The sequence below is a fragment of the Felis catus genome, chromosome X (assembly GCF_018350175.1).
Source record: "Felis catus isolate Fca126 chromosome X, F.catus_Fca126_mat1.0, whole genome shotgun sequence".
NCBI classification, from domain to species: domain Eukaryota; kingdom Metazoa; phylum Chordata; class Mammalia; order Carnivora; family Felidae; genus Felis; species Felis catus.
Window position 1 is genome coordinate 96,992,154 of NC_058386.1, and position 20,260 is coordinate 97,012,413.

Below are 20,260 nucleotides of genomic sequence, written 5' to 3' on the forward strand. Positions count from 1 at the left end.
CCAAATCAGCCTGCCAATTTTTTTTTAACGTTTATTTATTTTTGAGACAAAGAGAGACAGAGCATGAACGGGGGAAGGTCAGAGAGAGAGGGAGACGCAGAATCTGAAACAGGCTCCAGGCTCTGAGCTGTCAGCACAGAGCCCGACGCGGGGCTCGAACTCACGGACCGCGAGATCATGACCTGAGCCGAAGTCGGACGCTTAACCGACTGAGCCACCCAGGCGCCCCATTGCCAATCACACTTTTGAGAGACATGGTAAAATGTGAAATAAACACTTTGGACAAGTACATAAAAATTAAAAAACATATTCTCTTAACAAAATATTGTAAAGAGGATACTCAGTCAGCCTTTCTCAGTTCAAGAACTAAAACACAGCCAGGACCCCAGAAGCCTTCCGTGTGCCGCTTCCAAATCACGACTCCTTGCCCCCCGCCCGCTGAAACTGCTACCTTGACTTTTGTCTCTTCTTTTTATCTTTTTAAGTTGATTTATTTATTTTGAGAGAGAGAGAGAATCCCAAGTAGGCTCCGCACTGTCAGCGCAGAGCCCGGCATGGGGCTCAGACTCACCAACCGTGACGTCGTGACCTGAGCTGAAATCAAGAGTTGGACGCTTAACCGACTGAGCCACCTAGGTTCCCCCTTGTCTCCTCTGTTTAAAAATAGTTTTACCACCCATGTATGCGTCTCTAAGTGGGGTAATTTAGCTTTACCTATTTCTAAAAAACTTTACATAAATCAAATTGTCCTGTTTCTTTTTGTTCTGGCTTCTTTACCACAGTATTAAGGTGTATTTATTCATGTCGCTGCGCGTCGGTGAAGTTTGTTTGTTTTCATTAGTGTATGGCATCCCGTTGTATGAACCTACCGCACAGTTTCTTTACCAGTTCTATGGTAGAGGGATATTTGGGCTGTCTCTAGTTTGGGGTTACTGCGGGTAGCATTGCCATGAGCAGTTTTTATGTATGCTCGTGCATTTAAATCTTTGCCCATTTTTGAGCGGGTTCTCTCTCTTTCTCTTACGGACTTATAGGAGCTCTACGTATGTTCTAGATACCAGGCCTCTGTTAGTCACGTGTGCTGGAAATACCTTCTGCCACTTGCGGCTTGCCTCTCTGCTGTCTCAGTGGCATCTTCGGATGAACTTACAAGTTCTTGGTTTTAATGAAAATGATCAATCCTTTCATTTATAGTTAGTGGGGTTTTTTTTTTTTTTTTTTTTGGTGCCTACCTTGCCCAAGAAATCTTTTTGTCTTTTACCCGGAGGTCGTAAACGTATTCTGTTGTATCTTCTAAAAGCTTTACTGTCTCACGTTCCTCTTTCCAGCCCACATGGAAGTGATTTTTTTGTGCGCGGTGTGACAGACAGTCCAACTTCCATTTCCCCATATGGACAGCCCACTACCCCAAATAGCATTTATTGAGGATGCTATTTATGTATTGAAAATCCCGCGCTCTGCTTTGAAGTGCCACAGTTGTCATAAATGAAGAATCTGGATCTGGGTCTATTCCTGGGCTTTCTATTCTGTCCACGGATCTGTGTGTCCTTGTGCTAGCCCTACACCGTTTCCATCACTGCTGCTTTATAATAAGGTCTCACGTCTGGTGGAGCAAGTCCTCCCACACTGCTGCTCGTAGAGGTGTCCTGGCACCTCTTGACCCTTTGCCTTGCCTCACACAGTTTAGAAATCAACTTGTCAAGTCCTGCAAAAACAAACGCGTGAAATAAGCCGCCGGGATTTTCATCGGGACTTGACTAGGTCTTCTCTGCTTCCTTTCAGTGAGGCGTTTGTAGTTTTTCTCCTACAGAGGGCTCGTACAGCTTTTGTTGGGTTTATTCCCGGGTGCTTGATTGTTGAAAGCAGTTGTCAATGTTACCGTGTTTAAAAATGTATTTTCTCGTGTCGCTTCGCTGCTGTATGGAACACAGTTGTGGGCGTGTGTATATGTAACTAACATCCTTGCCCATACTAGCAGTTCTTATGGATTCTAAGACTCATCCTGCAGATTCCTTTAGATTTTCCCAGTCCACCATCGCACCGTGCGTGAATAGGGACAGATTTGGTTTTTTCCATCCTAGTCCTCGTACTTCTCTATTTTTCTTCTCGCCTTAGTACGCTGGTTAGGACCTCCATCATAAAGAGTGCTTTTGAAAATTAATTTTAGTTTTTGGCCAACTTAATAACTGGCGTCTATTAATTACGCTAAGCAAATTAACTGCTTCTTAAAACAGGATTGAAACGTTCAAAAAGGAGGAGAAGTGAATATATGAAAAGCCTCCCTCCTACTCCAAACCTTCATTGGCTTAATTTCAACATTTTAGCAAGTTTTATTCGTACAGGCGTGTACTTGCGAAACCTCACCTTTCCGACGTCCTGTTCGACGTCTGTCCTCTCACCTCCTACAAGTCCGGTGCACCCTGTCCCTGTCACGTGCCGGCGCCTAGCTCCGCGTCAGCACACAGTAGGCACCCGGAGCACTTTTGCTGAGTGGACAAGTGAGAATCTGTTTGGTGGAGAGCTTGTTAAATCGAAATTGATTTCTCTTAAGAAACTGTTCTTTCCTTTCCCACAAGATGCTTTCCCCTCAAATTCCACTAGAATTTTTTTTTTTTTTTTAAATCAAGAAAGAGGGGAATGTGCCAGCAGCTGCTAGGCTTTTCCTTGGTAGATTTGGTAATTAGGTTTGGAGACCTGTACAGAGGATTTGCCCATGCGGAGATTAGTAGGATTGTGAAGTACAGTGATTCGCAATCCTGGCTGCACATTCAAACCACCAAGGAGCTTTAAAAGAAAAAAAAAATAATAATCCTGATGCCTGGCCTTTGCCCTGGACCAACTGACCCGAACCTCTGCAGGCGTGGTCCTGGCACCTGTAGTTTTTCAAAGGTCTGCAGGTGATGGTGGGGCGCATGGGGAGGAGCAGGAGGTAGGGTTTACAAAGGCACACGAGGAGATGTTTGGGGGCGATGGGTGTGTTCGTGACCTTGGTTGCGGAGATAGTTTCATAGGTGTGTACGTACGTGAAAACTTATCAGATTGTACACCGTAAGTACGTGCCGTTTATTGCACGTCAATTAGACATCAGTAAAGCTGTTTAAAGAAAAAGCGCCCCAGGTGATTCTCACACACCAATAGGGTCGAGAGTCGCGGTTTTAACAGAAAGAGCACACGACTGCCAGTGGAAGTTGGAGAGACCTTCATCTGCCAACAGATGAGCCGCTTTGTCCCCTCTGGAGCTCAGTTTCATTCTGGTTGGTGGGTTCAGTTTTTCTCTCCAGTACTTTTCAGCTCTGACATTTTGATTCTGCTCAGCCTGGCCGTGTGGGCCAGGCTGTTGGTACACCTCCCGGCCACACGAGGGGGCTGTGCAGCTGGCGGCCTCTTCCTCGCAACTGAACACTGGTGAGGTCAAAACAGGCTGGTCAGGCGTCTGTCTTTCCCTTTTGTCTGTCCTCTTGGTGAGCGCCAGCCCCACTTCTGAACCACCGTCGTCAGCTGCCCCCACCCGGTGGTCCTGCTGCAGGTGAGCCTTTCTTTTTCCAAAAGCAAAGTAAATCTGTGAATCTCTGAATGGGTAGAACGGCTTTTAAACAGATTCCCCACGTTGCTTTGAAATTAGCCGGCTCCTGTAAAGGAATTAAAATAGGATCTAATTGAAGTGCATGTGTGCATACCTACATATGTTTATGTGTACGTGTTCATCAGTAAGCACACTGACAGAATTACTCTACTGCCCCCAAGAAAATGATCCATTCATACAAAAGGCAGTTACGTGTGTGTTGCAGGCACAATTTCGGGATCCTTCAGGCAGTAAACATTGCTTAGGTAAAAATGGAATGAAGGTTAGCAAATAAGCCAAGTCTTTTTTCCGTTGTGTATATGATATAAGGTACTTAAATGAATGAATGTGTGAGACGGAGTGTGTGTGTGTCTGTGTGTGTGCTTATCTGTCTCTGTGTTTACATATCTTCAGGCGAGCAGGTTGGCTAAATATTTTAGAATGTAATCTACTTAGACCCTCTGGGCATTAATCTCGCTTTTTCTGAGACCTGACAGGGAAAAACAATCTGGATGCCAGTCGGAAGAGGCTGACTAGAACTAATGTTACAGAATGATCTAGCTATATCAGAAATGGTGATAAATGCATTATTTTCAAATCCAGCTCAGAAATAAAAAGCAAATGCTTTTCTGAAGCACAGCGACTGCAGGGAATTCTGGTAAAAAAGAAAGGACCCTCCCCCACCCTTGCACACACGGAATTTTCCGAATAACACTGTAGAACCTTAACATTGAGTAGCTCTTTTATTTTTTTTTTTGTCTGATTGCATCATTTTTCTTCCATTTTGATTCCTAAATTTCAGATTATTCTACGAGCCAGTCACAACACCTTGTGGTCATACATTTTGTTTAAAATGCCTTGAAAGATGCCTAGATCACAATGCAAAGTGTCCGCTGTGCAAAGATGGTCTTTCACAGGTAAAATATTATTTCTTTCTTGATTAGGTTAGATTATGTGGACTTGGATACTAAAATGGTGTCCTGTTTGATCCTAAGCCAGTGCACTGTGCTAGGGAAAAATACCCTCTCACACCACCTGTCTATCTTTCCCGTCTTACAGCTACCCCTCCCCTCTTTGCCAAGTCCTTCAGGAAAATGAGGCGACATCCAGCTTTTTATGAACTGTCAACAGTGAAATTAATTTGTGTTGGAAAGAAAAGTATTAAATCGATGGCAGACATGGGTCCTGGTGCTAAGCCCATCCCTCATGGCACCTGGTGCACTGCCATCTTGGGTGAATCCTCTGTCCTCTCTGGGATTGGACTAGACGAGCTCTGAAATCTTCTTGTCATCCATGTTTGTTCTGTGGTTTGCAGAGATCACTCCCGGGTCCCCAGAAAAACCTCGCAGACCTTCAGCGAGGTCCTTGTCCCGCCCCCCCCCCACCCCCCCCGGAGCTGCTGTACTTATTAGCAGATATTTAACTACTTGGAAAGCTCTGGGGCTTCCAAGTCCTTTCAGATGAACCGCACGGACTGCCACCATCGTTTTTCAGGTGGACCCAATGGAATTTCCTATAGCACAGGAATGCCCAGGAACCCACCTTGCTTTCCCTCCCCCAAGGACTTGTGTGGCACACATTACAGCCAGTGTTAATGTTCCTTGACCCTTGTCATCCCTGAGGAGAGCTCAGCGATGCAGGACACCGTCTAGGTGAATGTAGGTCCAGTGAAGTCACATGTTGAGTTTTCCCAACACCTGAACGTTTAAACTAAGAGAATGGAGTAAAATGATCATCCAGGACGACCCTGGGGTGTGTATTGGGTTGGAGGGGAGGGTCCCTGCCATCCCTTGCCTCGATCAAGGGGTGGGATTTTCCTGGCCTGATTGTGGGGGAGAGGCCCACGGTCTTTATACTTAAATATACATCTGTGTTGTGGTAACACTACAACATCCAAATAAGCAGAAAGAAGAAAAACCTACCCGTATGCTCAGCACCTGGAGAAAACCACCAGTAACATTTTACTGTGTGCCTGTCCTGGGTTTTTGTTTCAGCATCAGTGGGGGAGTCACCTCCTCCATGGATTAGCTACCTCCCGAGTCACTGCCCTTCTCCAAAGACTGGGACGGGGCAAAGCAGTGGATCTTCCGCAGCCAGGCGATGGCAGTGGCTGAGAAGGCATCCTAGAAGCAGATGCTGTGGGGTCCCAGAAAATGTTCTCGTCTCTCTCTGCGTGTTCACACAGGGTCGCACTTACACCATTTCCAAGAGAGATAAATATTTTATTCTAATCGCGTTCACTGCAGAATAGACACACACAGCCCCTACTGGGAAAGGAAAAATAGTCTCGAACCAGCAATTTTATACTCAGGAGCTCCCCCTGCTGGGTCTGTGTGGGTAGTGTCCGTAGCAAACAATTCGCAGATGTTTTAACTCCCGTGGTCTGGTTCACACAGCTCAATTCCCTCTACCTACGGATCCCTGGATATGCATGAAGTTAGTTAGGGGTGTTTGGGAGGATAGTAATAGTGACACTCGGGCCTGAGTTCGGTTCTGAATTCATGGCTTATAACATAATTTCAGTGATACCTAGATGGTATATTTAAAAAACAAATAGACACAATCCCCAGTATTTAGCTGTTTTGTTTTGTTTTCAGCTAAAGTTAGAGGGGGAAAAATATTTAGACTGGCAATATCCAGAAGCCAAGCATTGAGGTGGGGCGGGGCGGGGAGAGGGTGGGACAGGTCAGGAAAAGATCAGTGATGGACAGTGGCTTTCTCGTTCCCTGAACCTTTAGACCACAGACTTCCAGCATATCCCAGATGGAGACCATTTTTGCCAGCTTGTAAATGCAGTAACCAATAAAAGGAAAAGGAAGGGTTTCCCCCCTTTTTTGACAAGAACATAATCTCAACTTGAGTGTTTCGGGAAAGCTAAACTTTTGAAACTTCAATGCGGGTCTTTTCCCCTTGTTAAAGTATTTTTTTCTAATTATAAAAGTAATCGTATGTAACATCCAGAGAATACGTGCATGATGATGTTACCAGCTGCTAATGTGTGGGTCCAAATTACTCTCAATGTGTGGTTGATTCAGCTGTTCTGCTGATTACATGAGAAGTGCTTTGTGGTTTTCTGATGGCTGCATAATGTCTCGGTGCCCTGTTGCCTCTATAGTGCTTGGCATCCAGAAAATATAGCAAAAATGTCATAATGGAAGAGCTAATAGCTAAGTTCCTGCCAGAAGAATTCAAGGAACGCAGGCGGCTTTATGAAGAAGAAATGGAAGAACTTTCTAAGTACGTATATGCATCTCTTTTCAGTTTCACTCATAGCAGCTCGTAGAACTGAATGTGCACGTTTCTCCCTAACTGCTCACTTAGCAATATCGTGCTGGTAGCTTGATGTTGGCCTCGGTGGGCGTATCTACACTATATAGAAATTGGCAATCGCTATGAGCCGGAGCTTTCCACCCGCCGACAGCCGGTTGTTCGGCAGTTGCCAGCACGCCCCTGAAGACGCATAAGCCAAACCACTGACCAGGTCACGTCTTGGCGCTAGTAACTGGGTGTCACTGGTAGGAGCAAACCGAGGCAGCTAGATCAGGGGAACTTACACAGCGCGCGGAAGGTTGTTTGCAGAAACCTCAGAAGGTGCTGGGAGGTTAAGAACCTTGGTGTCAGCCAGACCTGGGCTCGTGACCCAGTTTTGCCACAAAGCGAGTATCCTTCGGGACCTTAGGCAGGTCACTTGACCTGTCTGGGCCTCAGTTTCCTCACCTGTAGCTTGGGAATAGTGAAGTCCTTACCTCATGTGGAAGATCACATGAGCTAGTGCACAGGAAGCACTCAACACGTGGTAAGAGTAAGGCTGCTGCTTGTTACACACGTCCTCTGCCATGCACATTTGTGGCTGAGGGGTGAGTCTGGAGGTGCCCGTAGGGCTCCAAGCTCTCTGCCTGGCTGGAAGGACGGACCGCCTGGCAGAAACAGCGGGAGGCGTTCTCTCACTTCTGCGTCTCATACCGCTGCCCTCCCACCTCCGGATCCCCAGTAGGGTCCTCGCGGCATTCTGGGGGCCGGGTTCCCGATCGCAAAAGCTGCCCTGGTTTTCTGCCCGCCCTGTAGAGCACATTTCTTTCTAAACTGCCACTGGTTCGTTTGAGTGGGCCTCTCGCTTCGAATACTGTGTTTTCCTGAGAAGCTAGAAACGAAATCCTATTGTTCTCATTGACTTACAGTAGATCTAGTCAGGGCATCTTTATTTTTACTTCTGATTCTTAAATTCACCACGAGCCTCTCTGAGCCCTTGTCTCAAATATCATTTAATGCTTTACTAATAAACACTGGAATATGCCAAGAGGGATTTCTCTTTAAAGAAATCCTAAACTGAATCCTCTGGGGGATTTGGGCAGCTGGTCTTGTATCCATCGATAAGTTCCAGTATTGGATTTAGCAAAGAAGAGAACAGTGATCCAGGAGGAGCTGGCCCCATTGGCGTGGTTTCCCATCAGGCTGTGTGCCTGCTTCTTCATGGACACTTGAAGGGGAGACCCCTGGGTCCCGGCTCCGGACCTTATATCCCAGTGTCTCTGGGGTGATGCAGCCCAGTTGTCTGGCTTCAAGGGCCCCCAGTGATTCTGACGCATGGGAACGTCACTGGGCTAGAGGACACTTGCCTCTCTTGTTGCTCCCTCCTCCTCCCGGCCGGGCCTGCCGAGCAGACCTTCTGGGGGCTTTGCAAATTTGTAATGCTGATGAGACCTTGCAGAGATTTTCCCACCATCCCCCTGGAGAGCTGGGTCCGCTTTTACTGCCAGCAGGACACCTGAAGAGATTGTTCTGAGTAGAGGGCACGAGAGGAAGAAAGAACTATGAGGTTTAACTATCACCCACGATGTGAAGGTACTAGAGGACGTTTTTTAAGCCAAATTGGAATGTACAGAATGTCAGTTTCAATCTCTTAGCTCTTAGGCTAACCTCTGCACCAGTAATGGGACTTAGCCCATAGTGTTGGTTGCATCTCAGGATTTTTTTTTTTTAATCAGCCATCAAAACCTGAGGTCCCCTGGCCTTACTGTGGGGGAACCACAAAGTGACATTTGACCAACCTTTTTGTGTTCTGCTTCACGGCTTTGAGAAATCTGTCATTTGCTCTTCCTGACAGCTTGAATAAGAACGTGCCTATTTTCGTGTGCACTATGGCCTACCCCACGGTTCCTTGTCCCCTGCACATTTTTGAGCCTTGTTACCGTCTGATGATCCGTAGATGCATCGAAACAGGTACAAGACAGTTTGGCATGTGCCTTGGAGATCCTGTCAAAGGGTAAGTGAGGAGCTACGTGAGTAAAGGGAGGTTGGGTAGAGAGGGATTTGGGCTTATTTGGGGTGCCCCCAGGAGATAGGGAGGCACAGCTTCTGAGATTTAGCCAGCTCACGACCGTGAGCACCCATAGAGACCGGGGTCTCTCTGGCCCCTGGTTTACCATGTAACAGGCTGCCCATTTAAAGGAACCCCAAGGATCAATCTCTTGTTAAACGAGTGGTATATACTATAAAACTTGTTTTACTGTAAGACCGCGGGACCTGGAGTCCCGTGCGTGGGTTCATGTTCCGGCTCCAACCTTGGAGCAAGTTTGCCTTTGGGCAAGTCACTTAACCTTTCTGTGACTCAGTTTCCTGATCGGTAAAGTGGGTACAATGATAGCGGGCGTGTTGGGAAGATTGGTGCGTTAATGCACGTAAAGCACTGAGCACACCTCACGCGGTATATGCTCAATGAATGGGAGCAGTTACAGTATTACAGGAAGATTTTTCTTGGCACAGGCGCTGCCTGTGGTGTAGTTGCAGCCGTAGCCCCCGGGACAGGCAAATAGGCAGAAGTCCCTGGAGGCACAGCCCGGGGTTACAGAAACGGCTGGGGAGCCAGGCCGCAGAAACAACTCACCAAAAATGTACTTTCTTACGCATTCCCAATAAGCAGGTTTGCGGAATATGGCTGCATCCTAGAGATCAGAAATGTTCAGTTCTTTGCTGATGGCCGCTCGGTGGTGGACAGCGTAGGCAAGAGGCGCTTCAGGGTCCTCCATCAGGGCCAGCGAGATGGTTACAATACAGCCGACATTGAATACATTGAAGACCAAAAGGTGAGGGTGGCCCGTGCCAAGAATCCCAGGGCCAGGCTATCCCTGTAGCTTGGCGGGCAAAGGTGTTTGCAGAAGAATTGCTCAGCGCTGTCGGGGGGCCTTGGGATTTCTCACCAAATGGCTGCAGCGACATCGAATGCCGCCGGCTTGCCGTTCGATTGTAGGATATAGCAGCAGGAGCACCCCGTGCCCTGGCTTTCCCCCTGGCTAGTTGCTGAGTTGTATTCCTGCATAAGAAATGCCAAGCCAGATCAACAACCCTGGGGCCCGTTCAGCCCAGGGGTCAGGTTTCTGCCAGAGATACCAAGGGATAGATCTGGGAGCGATATCTACACCCACGTATTTTATGTACCAATTCGTTTATGTTTTCAAACATTTCATTTTGAGATGATTGTAGATTCACACGTACGTTTGTATTTTTAAATGCGCGACCCGGCTAAGGGTTCTTCCCTATAACGTGTCATCCCATCAAGGAGAAAGATAACATGTCCAGTTCATCCTTGGTTTTCTGGACTAATTGGAAGAACAAGAAGTAAAAAATCCCACGTTCGTTTATATTTACATTCACCATATAGTATAAGGTTATTAAATGTTCGATCGACGAATGAAGGTATCGGACTTAGGAAATAGAGTTACACAGTGAGAAACAGACACACCTGTGTCCCTCTTCCCAGTGGACACTGGGAAAGCAGATATGAAACGTGAAAAGGAGAGAGGCATAAGCTAGCGTAAGCGAGCTCAACAGCACGCCTCCACTCAGGCCAGTTCGCATCTCTGGTCTTCAGTCTATCTCGCTGTTTCAGCTAATGCGCCCGGCGGAAACTTTCTTCTTCCTCCGCACTCAGCAGTAGTCACACACAGCCCACCCTCTGGCTGAGGAGCCTTTCACACACCGCACAGGAGAAAGCTGGGTGGGCGAACCTTCCTAGGGACGCAGGCCGGGTGCCCGAAGGGAGTCTGGTGTCAGCAGAAGCTTTGGGAGTGATGGAGAAGGGACAGAGTGCTTCATTTCCACTTTGATACTTTCAGGTTCAAGGAGAGGATCAGGCTGAGCTCATGGGATTACATAACTGTGTCTATGAGCAAGCGTCATCATGGTTTCATTCGCTCAAAACCTCTCTGAAGAATCGGATACTCAATCACTTTGGTCCAATGCCAGAGAAAGATGCTGATCCTCAGGTATATAAAAATGTCTCTCTGTAACGGGCTGCCCCCACCAGATGAGAGAGCCCAGGGTTTGGGATTGGGTGGGCGCATGGTTGCCATTCAGCAGATCGAGTGCAGAGAGGGAGATGGATCCAATTTGGTACTGTTTCACCGGGCAGTGGGCATCAGGGGTAAGACTCAAGGATCTGAAGTCAGAATTGGAGTGATAAAGGGAAGCAGTAGGAACTTGGATCCCAGACCGGCTTTGAGACATAAGTCAGGGGAGAGACTGGGAACATAGACACCATCCACCAAAGAACCTTCAGTGGGAGTCCAGATTCACACCATGGTAATGTGTTGGGGTGACAAGATTCACACAAAGGCCAAGCTTAAGAGAAGGGTCTCCCGGGAGCTGAGACTAAAGGCCTCTATTTCATAATAGAAGCTAGGAGCTAGGAGACGGCACCAGTCGCCTTACAGGATTCCAGCTGCCAGACCGCAGCACCTTCTCATCTCTGGGTCCCTCCCTGCTTAGCCCTGCAGATGTAGACCCTTGTCGTTGTCCTCGTCAGCGGTGAGCAGGTCCTGAGCAAACAGACCCAATCTTTAAATTTGCCCTTTGCCGAGTTATACTAGAAAGCAGTTGATTAGGTGCTACTGGGTCAAGTCTGTTTCCTGGGGGAACAGGCCCACTTGAGAGATCAAGCTGCAGATCGGAAGCTCTTCAGGCAAGTGGAGATAGTTGAGTTTCGCCAACTCAACTTTGGTTGCCTGATAAATCGGACAATACTGTCTCTCTAGGACGAGGCTGGAGATAACTTAGTCAAGTATTTGCCCACCGTCGCCCTTCCTGCATTCTGAGCTGGCTCCCCTACGTCATCACCTCCGTGACTTCCTTGATTCTTTACTCACACTCATTCCTGACTCTGTCACAGTAGTAAGAATGTGTATGTTCTGATTTCACTGCCAACAGGCTGATCCTTACCGCTCTAGCTGTGTGCCCTTGGGTGAGACCCGCCCCTTTCTCAACTTGTCTCCCAGCTCTGGAATGAGGGAGGTGGATGAGGAGGTCTCTAACGTCCCCTCTTCCTCTTGCATCTGTGGCTACAGAACACCAGTCTGTTCCCTGATGGGCTGAAATGTCGCACTCTCTCCAGACCGCAAAGGTGGCTCCTTTGCCTCCGTGCAAAGGCATCGTGAATGTTGAAGGGAGCAAGGCCAGTCAGTGCTTCCCAGTGACCCAGCTCCTGGCTCTGGGCCACTATGACTCAGGACTACATCAGAGCTCTGAGCAAGCTCATGATCAAGTTTAATGTCCCCCTTCACCTTCTGGAGAGCATTCTCCCTCAGTCAGGCAGAAGGTAGCGATCAGCAGTGATACAGCAGCTTTCATAAGAGAAAACACAGATGCCACAGAGTGATTCATAAGGGCTCGATGACACAGAAAGTTGAAGTCTTGGTTCATTTCCTTTCTTATTAGAACTGTTCTCACGTTGCTTTGGCAGCAGTCGCGCAAAAAAAAAAAAAAAAAAAAAAAAATCATCCAGTTTGATCCAGTCAGTGCTGCAGCCCCAGCGGTGCCATTAATAAGAATGTTCTAAGCCTCAGAAGGAGGCTTCTCAGAAGCAGCCACAAGTGTTAACATCAGCTTAAATATCTTTGTTAATGGCCCTGGGAAAGAAAGTTTAGAATATGTCAGTTTCATATTCAGAACTAATAATAGGAGGGAGAGCCTGTTACAGATCACAGTGAGGGACAAAAAAGAATTCAAATGAAGCTATAGGCACAGAGAAGCCAAGAAGGCGGCAAGGTTTGGGAAGAACCAGGTGAACCCATTTGGAGGCAGATAATCCCATGTGTAGGTGGTCTGACCAGAAGGTGGTTCTCCACAGTCCTAAACCAACCTTCCGGAAGTGGTGATTGTTTCAGGCTCCATAGGAAGTAAGTCACCAGTGTCTTAAAACGTGCGGCTGGGAAGCTGCTGACAGACAGAATTTCGGTGAAGGATTCACGTGGGATGGGAAAGCTCCTCATTAGAAAGAAACCTGGGGACGTAATACATTTCTGACACGAATGTGTTCTCAAACTGGAATGTTTGCAAAGGGGGGTTGCTGTGCTTTGGGGCTGTGGACCACAGGCTCCGGTTTCAGAGGAGAGGCTCGCTGTGGCCTTGCACAGCGACATGGCACGTATGTGGACTATGTTGCCTGCGGCCAGAAGCAGGGAAATACAGGGCGTTAAGAGACCTGCCAAGCCCAAGGGATCATGGGAATTGAAGGCCCATATGCTGTTAGGTGTCCGTCCCGAGAACCTGAACAGAATCTTGGAAGTGGACCAGACTGAGCAGTGGCTGGGAAGTATAGCGTATCTGTTAGGACACCGATCTGTTTGCTTTAACAACTACTAAACATGGCCGTAGCTTGAACCAGGTAGAGGGCTAGGGCAGCTCTGTCCCACGAGATCATTCAGCGACCCAGTCTCCTTCATCACAAAGCTCTATCATCCTTAGAATGTTACCCCTGTCTTCCCGATAGAAGAAGGCCGGTCACCACCGTGCTCACGCGCTAGCTAGGGGCAAGAGAGAAAGAGTGAGGCGGAAGGCACAGGCCCCCTTCCCAGAGCATGGCCCCGAGGTTTCGGGCGTCCCTTCCCTTTACATCTCATTAGCCGGAACTTTTGTCTCGTGGCCGCCCCTCGCTGCCGCGCAGTCTCTGTCTTCTGGGTGGCTGTAGGCCCAGCTCAGAGAAGGGGGGAAGTAGACGTGGGGGTAACTAGCCGTCTGCCCGACACAGAAGCAGTTCCACCTGGGATGTTTGCCTTGCAGCTTGGGAAACCTGCAGGCCGATCTCACTTCTGCGGGAGTGGGGTGAAGCCGTGTGTTTCTCTGTTGTAGGTGAGCCCGAACGGTCCAGCCTGGTGCTGGTGGACATTAGCGGTTCTTCCACTGGAAAGCCGAGCTCAGCTCCCGTTCCTAGCGATGAGGTCCTTGAAGGACAGACTGAATGGGATTCGGCGAGTCCTGGCCTTTATATCCCGGAACCAAAACTAGCGAGAGTGGATCGCTGAGGAGAAGCCCCCACCCTCCCTGCCGGCTTGGGGGAGTCATCTTGTAAATATATCTAACTGCAATAACATCTTAACAGAAGGAAGTATCAAACAGGCATTTCCCTGCTGTTGATCGCAGAGAGGAATCGTGTAGAAAGGCCAGAAGCACGGGGCCTGTTTGAAACTTCCTGGCTGAAGATGCTTCTTGACATGCTGCACAACTACATGCTCAGCAGAGGTGTTTAAGAGCCCAGAAAAAAAAAAAATTCATTTGATTTTTGACATCCAGTTTTCTGGAAGTTTAAAATGGTTTTGCTTTCATTTTCTTTCTTGCACAGATAAACGTGTAGTTGAAATGTGAAGCACACATTCTGGTAACGCTGCCGCGTTATTTTCACGGACTTGGGTTCTCATTCCAGATGGTTCGGGTTTTATACGGCATGGTGTAGAAAAGAATGTTCATCCTTTCCGTTTTCATAATTTATTTTTTTTTGGCACCACTGTATCCCTTTTTTCTACCTGTCTGTTTGTAACTGTTTAAGTGTACGTTACTGAAGAGCCAGTTGCTTTATTTATTAACGTGCTTTGCCATCTACCCAGGGGGAAGGAGCAGTGCTAGCAACGTGCCGTTTTTGCTTTAACCACATTCTGCTGTGTTTGATCCCGGTTCGCGAACCGTTTTTGTATCTGCCCCATTGGATGTGTAAAGGAGGTTCGGAATCACGCTGAGACCGTCGCTCGTCACGGGTTCCGTGTTGCTTTCGTTTGGAATTCAACAATATAAAATACCTAAGCGATTTGGCAGGCGTTATGGAATAGGCCAGGGTGAAGGAAAACAATCCATTTTCTGGGTGGGACACCGAGCAGGGCCGAAGGAATGATTGCTCTTGAATGAAGAGGTGACTCAGAGGGGCGTCGTTTGTGAGTGATCTGTTTTAGGCATTTATTTTCAGCAATCTAATCAGAAGGGTCTCTCCCTTCTCCCCAGGGTTAGTTACCTGGCTGGCGCGTGTGAAAACATATGATGAAGGGCTGCCGGTCATTGAAGGCGGAAAGAAGCCGGTAGAGACAGTAGAACCCTTAAAAACACAGACGCGCTGTCTTTCGGGTTTGTACATCTTTTTAAAGGAAACAGACGACGAACCCGTGGTTTTAGCTAAACGCTGCCTTCCCTCCTAGCTGCCGCGGGCCAAAGATTTCAAGGTAGGGGAAGAACAGTGGGTAAGAATGTAAGAGGGAGCCCTTGTTTAGCTTGCTTAGTGCTAGTGTGGTTCTGTCAGTGAACCTGAAAAAGACTGTGGGGGGGGGGGGGGCTGTCCCAACGACGGCGTGAGGAGATGAGGGCAGGCGAGGAGTGAATCACGCCATCCGTACCATCGTGCAAACTATCCCCCCACGTGATCCTTGGACGGACCCAGCGCAGCCCATCTACTCCTTCGAGGAGACGTGAGTGCCTCAGGGAATCGACCTGACTTCTTCCCACTACCTGCAGCCAGAAACAGAGGAGAGAGAAAGACGTGATCCACGTAAGCTGAAACCAAATGATCCCTTCTGAACTTGCTAAATGGGTGCTGGATTGTCAGAGCGTTGTGTCGTGTTACCAGGTTTGATGTTCGCAGCCAGACTGGGCCGGCAAAGAATGGACGTATAGGCGTGGTTACTGCCCAAGCAAGCTCTGCAGGGCTCGGGGAGCGGGGAATTAAGCGTTCCTCTTCCTGCTCGGTGCCCAGCCAGCCAGAAGGTCAGAGCACAGTCCTCGTGAAATAGTTTCCTGTCATCTCGTGTAAATGCAGCAGAGGAAAGGTCGTAAACATCTGCGCTTGGTAGATGTTTTCCCTTGTGATTGAACTTCTTCTGGGCCCCAGTTTCCTCATCTAGCAAAGGGTAGTGACCAATGCCCCGTGTAGGGATGTTAACGGACATTGTAGGAGGTAACATATGTAAATCGCTTAGCACAGTGCCTAGCACCTAGGAGACATCCAAAAAAATAATAGCTGTGATTAGATTGTTCATAGTTACGGAATATCATCAGGGGCCACACTTGCATAAAACACTGCCTTTCCATGCAGTACCCATATCTGCCCCTTTAAACTTGGTTGGGGAGATCCCCACCGATGATTTTCGGACCATAACTTGATGCTTTACAGTTAATTCCTTTTGGAGCCACGTCCGTTTGGGAAAACGAAAAGACTCGAGAAGAGATGAGGGTCAGAGACAGGGGAGGCTTCTGGGCCAGCCAGTTTTCCCTGTTCCAATAAGATTAAAAAGCAGTGCTGTCTGGAGGTCTAGAATTCCCAATATAATGGAAGCCTTAAGTTCTAGCTCCATTAGAATAACCAGCTCATCCCTCCTTGCTCTCCAAAAAGTATTAAAAATCTTGGCCGTGCCAGGGTGAACGGGTTTCACAGTCTGACTTCTGTGCTTAGTTCATGGGATTTCCTTATGCTGCCCCAACAAATTTATTTTGAACCTGCTGTGTGCCAGGTACTGAGCCAGGCGATTTCACATATGTGAGTTCATTAAATCACTTCTTCTGCACAGCAGCCCTGTGAGATCAGTTATCACGCCCAGTATCACAGATGAGAAGGCTGAGGTTCTGCGATGTTAATACTTAGTCCAGATAGCACAGTTAAGCAGTTACTAGCATAGCCAAGATTGACGTTGAACCCCTTCCTTTGCATATGTTTAACATTTTAAACAGTTTGTGTTGCACATAATTTGATTAAACAAGCATGGCAACTGAGTCACCAAAGCTCCCCAGAAGCTCACAGTTCAGATGGAAGCTGCAGGCTCAATAAAATTCAGTTACCTCACACACATTTCTACTTAATCTCGGTAGAAAGGGAAGTTTGATTTTTTTTTTCTTTAAATAAAGTTCCACATCCTAGAATGTTCCATGTCGGTAAGTGAGCACCTAACTCCAGCAAACGTAGATCTTGGCTTGAACAGAGTTGCCCTGTGCGTTCAGTGGCCTAAATAGACGTTTGGGTTATTTTATAGCAAGCTCTGGTTTCAGCAGTGGTGGGAGGCAGGGTGCAAGGCGAAGCCTTGGCTTTCTGTGGGATGTACTTGAATGTGGCAGTCAGTTGAATGTGGCCATTTTCGCCACTTATAAATTGATTTTGCTGCAAAGCTTGGGTTTGAAGAGAATACGGAGAAAAGACATAAAGCTAAATCTAGGCCAGAAGTACAAGACTTCCCCCTTGGTAGATAGTGCCATTTATTTGGTTAATTTTCCTATCATGACCTAGATTATTTTTTCTGTGTATGTATATATATATGTATATATATATATGTATATGTGTGTGTACGTGTGTGTGTATATATATATGTATATATATGTGTGTGTGTGTGTGTGTGCGTGTGTGTGTGTATACACATTAGGTACCAGGCAGATACTATGCCTTTCTGCTTTGTACTGTACTACCACTGCTAGCTAATAACCAGCAAAATGTAGAAAATGAAAAATGATAAAGCTAATTTTCTATAGACAACCTGGAGAAAAGAGTGCTTGCCCCTGACTTAATGGGGGCAGAGAACTGACTATTTCAAGAATTTGCCTTTTCTGAAAGCCGACTGCTTCCCGCCCCGTGGGGCCAGTCGAGTCGCTGCGTGTGTGGCGCTTCCAGCTCTGCCTGCGGGGCTGGCCTGGGCTCAGATAATCCCCTGTGACTGGCCGTCGGAGTCGCGGAGCTCCTGAGGCTGGCTCACAGCACCCAGAGGTCTCGTACTGTCCACAGCCTGCATGCTGTTGATGGGCCAGAATCCACTGGGGACAGTGTGCCCCTTGCCAAACTCCATTTCCAAGATGGGAGTTTTATTCAGGGACTCGTTCCTTGAGTTCCCAACATGTTGACTTTGCATCCGTTTCCTTTTATCAAGGCAGAATCATAGCAGAGGGGTTGGGGCAAGGATGCAAATGGAAGGCAGCCCCCATAGCGGAAAAGAACAGCTCTTTCAGCCCATCTGGGGCCTGAGGGATGAGGTTGATTTACGATTGAAAACAGTTCTGAAAAGCAGCCAGCTGCACGGGGCTACAGCTTGGGGCCCTTCCTTAGTGCAGAGAGAAAGAAGGAAATGGAGTCATGTAAGATGTGCACATTCAGTTCCTCTTAGAATGGTAGCTCCCACTGTCCAACTGTTTAATAATCTGGGTGGAGCACATCCAGAGTCGAAATGAAGACGTTTTCACTTACAAATAGGTATTTTGCAACGCGCTACGTTCACCTTGAGAGAGAAGTGCCTGTAATCTCTGTTCCTGGTGTCATTTTAAAGCTTTCGCTTCATGACTCTGTAGCCGTTTAAAAATTTGTCGCAGCAAATGTGATTAACAGAAGTTTACAAAGCAGCACTGTAGCTTATGTGTCATGTTAAAAGTCGCCTAACGTTTAGCTAATGTAAAAGCAGCAACAATAAACAACAACAAAATAAAAGGAGAGCAAATAGGTCAATGTGGCATCATAGGCTTATCCGAGATAAACTAGTTCCATCATTTTATGCAGTCCTCAGTAATGCCCGGATTAAAATATCAAGCAAGGCATTCAAACAGTGGCAAATGTGTCTGTGTATTTGTTATCCCAGTTGTTTGTTAAGCAGCCATTTTACTCTTGCACTGTAATAAACTGAAAGGGGAATTAAGACAATGCTTTCTTCCCCCCATATTGCTGTTCAACTACCTCTATATGCTTGGTTTCTCTTTAGGGTTTTCTTTCCTCCAAATCTGTACAAAAGCAAGATTTCAGCTCTTCTGCGTGGTCATAACAATGTGATATAGACAGTCTCTGTGAAAGCTGTTTGTTCATTAGGAATGTTTCCCGTTGTCTCACTTTGCATCTAACAGAATTCTACCCGTAACCTTAGGGCAAGAATTACCCAAATAGGTATCGTTTTTTGGAAGCCGAACAGAAAGGAAAGCTATTGGACCATTTAACTTGATCTCGTTCCCGTTGCTTATAATACGTTTGACCGGAAGACCTCTGGTCCAAGTAGCCTTGCACTTAGACACTAAGTTCTTATGTACTTGACGGTGAGGCCGGTGCGAGCTAATTAATGTGACTGATGTGTTCTGAAAACCTTGCCATAAACTGTTTTAAAAAATGCACCAGGAAATCTTGTTATTTACAGAATTTTGTCGAAGCATCTTGCCAATAATCCGCCCCTAGTTTACTTGTTAAGTCCATTCATATATTGGGTTTGCTTACAGCGGAACGCGCTACCTACTGTGTTTTCTTTGGCATTATAAAACATTTGTGAAAGTAAATGACGTTGTTTTTATTTCAGTTAAACTGTTTCTCGACCATGGGCTGTAGCTCAGGCCCAACGCGTGAACCCTTTGACAGGAACACTGGTAAACTTGACGGGGGCAGGGAGCGGTGCTGACCGAGCGGAGTCGAGCAAGAGAGAGTCAGCAATGCCTCGTCTTCTCAGTACCTATTGTAGTCTCCTGCCATCAGTGACTTTGTACAAGTTCTGTTCTGCCCCTGGGGGGGGTGGGGGGGGGGTGGGAATCCAAGTGGAGCGGGACAATAAAGATTAAAAGGATAGCAAACTCCGCTTGGGCCTGGCCTTTGTGTAACAGGGCCCTTTGGGTCACTGAGAAAAATGAGAACTCCTGACCAAGTAGGTCCCAGAGGAAATGCCTGGCCCCGTTGGACTTCCGTGCCCAGGCCGCCACTCTCTGGTGGTCGAGAGACAGAGCCCACCTCGGCCAGAGGCACACCCTTCCCTCCCAGGCGGTCCTGCCCAGAAGGCCTGCACGACTCTGAACCACCCCGCAGGCCTTGAGCGAAGCCGAAGCTGCCACTTTCTGCTTCCTCTCTGGGATCCAGCCTGGCTCCGCTCCTGTGAGTTCTCTCAGGCCAGAGATGTCTCCCTGGAAGGAGCCCCCAGTCTCAAAATGAGGTCAGAGCAAGAGAAGGAAAGAGCAAATGGCCTAGACCCACAGGCTACCAGATAATTTCAACTTTCCCTTCCTCCCATGACTTCATCACCCCCCAGGAGGGGCTGAGGGGGGATGGGAAAGGGCCAGTGTCCGTACCGCCCTCGTTGGCTTCTTCCAGGTAATGCAGAAATGCCCCCGCTGGACTTGTCCGCATTCAGCCCCACTGAAGGCATGCCCTGGTCAAGGCAGGAGAGTGCAGGCCCCAAGGAGCCCTGCCTCTGGATCTCTGAGCCCCTTTCTCCTCCCCTTTCCGGTTTTCTGTTTCTGACTTCCCCATCTCGGCCTCTGCTCGCGTTGACCGGCCATCCACGTTTACCGTCCGCTTTTATACACACGTATTAGCAAGTGTCGCTGTTGCGTTAGAAAGCCCCAAGGAACCCTTTCTGCCTGCCTACCTTCTCGTAAGTCAACTTCAACGATTTCTGGATGCCACAAGCGCAACAAAATTTTAAGTCCTGAAATAGCCCGCTCGCCCTAAGGCCA

General features: G+C 47.8%; 1 protein-coding gene across 6 annotated transcripts in view; it reads left to right on the forward strand.

Moving 5' to 3' along the window:
* Positions 1–19,317, forward strand: part of LONRF3 (LON peptidase N-terminal domain and ring finger 3) — a 40,338-nt gene extending 21,021 nt beyond the window's left edge. For 3 of the 6 annotated variants that reach the window (XM_023249521.2, XM_045050591.1, XM_045050592.1), the window contains 6 exons: positions 4,365–4,479; positions 6,678–6,799; positions 8,667–8,825; positions 9,483–9,645; positions 10,675–10,824; positions 13,685–19,096. In XM_023249521.2, the coding sequence (XP_023105289.2) occupies positions 4,365–4,479; positions 6,678–6,799; positions 8,667–8,825; positions 9,483–9,645; positions 10,675–10,824; positions 13,685–13,840 (865 nt within the window). In that variant the 3' untranslated portion in view covers positions 13,841–19,096. Of the gene's footprint in view, positions 1–4,364; positions 4,480–6,677; positions 6,800–8,666; positions 8,826–9,482; positions 9,646–10,674; positions 10,825–13,663; positions 19,097–19,116 lie in introns of those variants that run through there. The other 3 variants (XM_045050590.1, XM_023249523.2, XM_023249522.2) reach the window with 3 other exon arrangements.
* Positions 19,318–20,260: the final 943 nt, after the last annotated feature.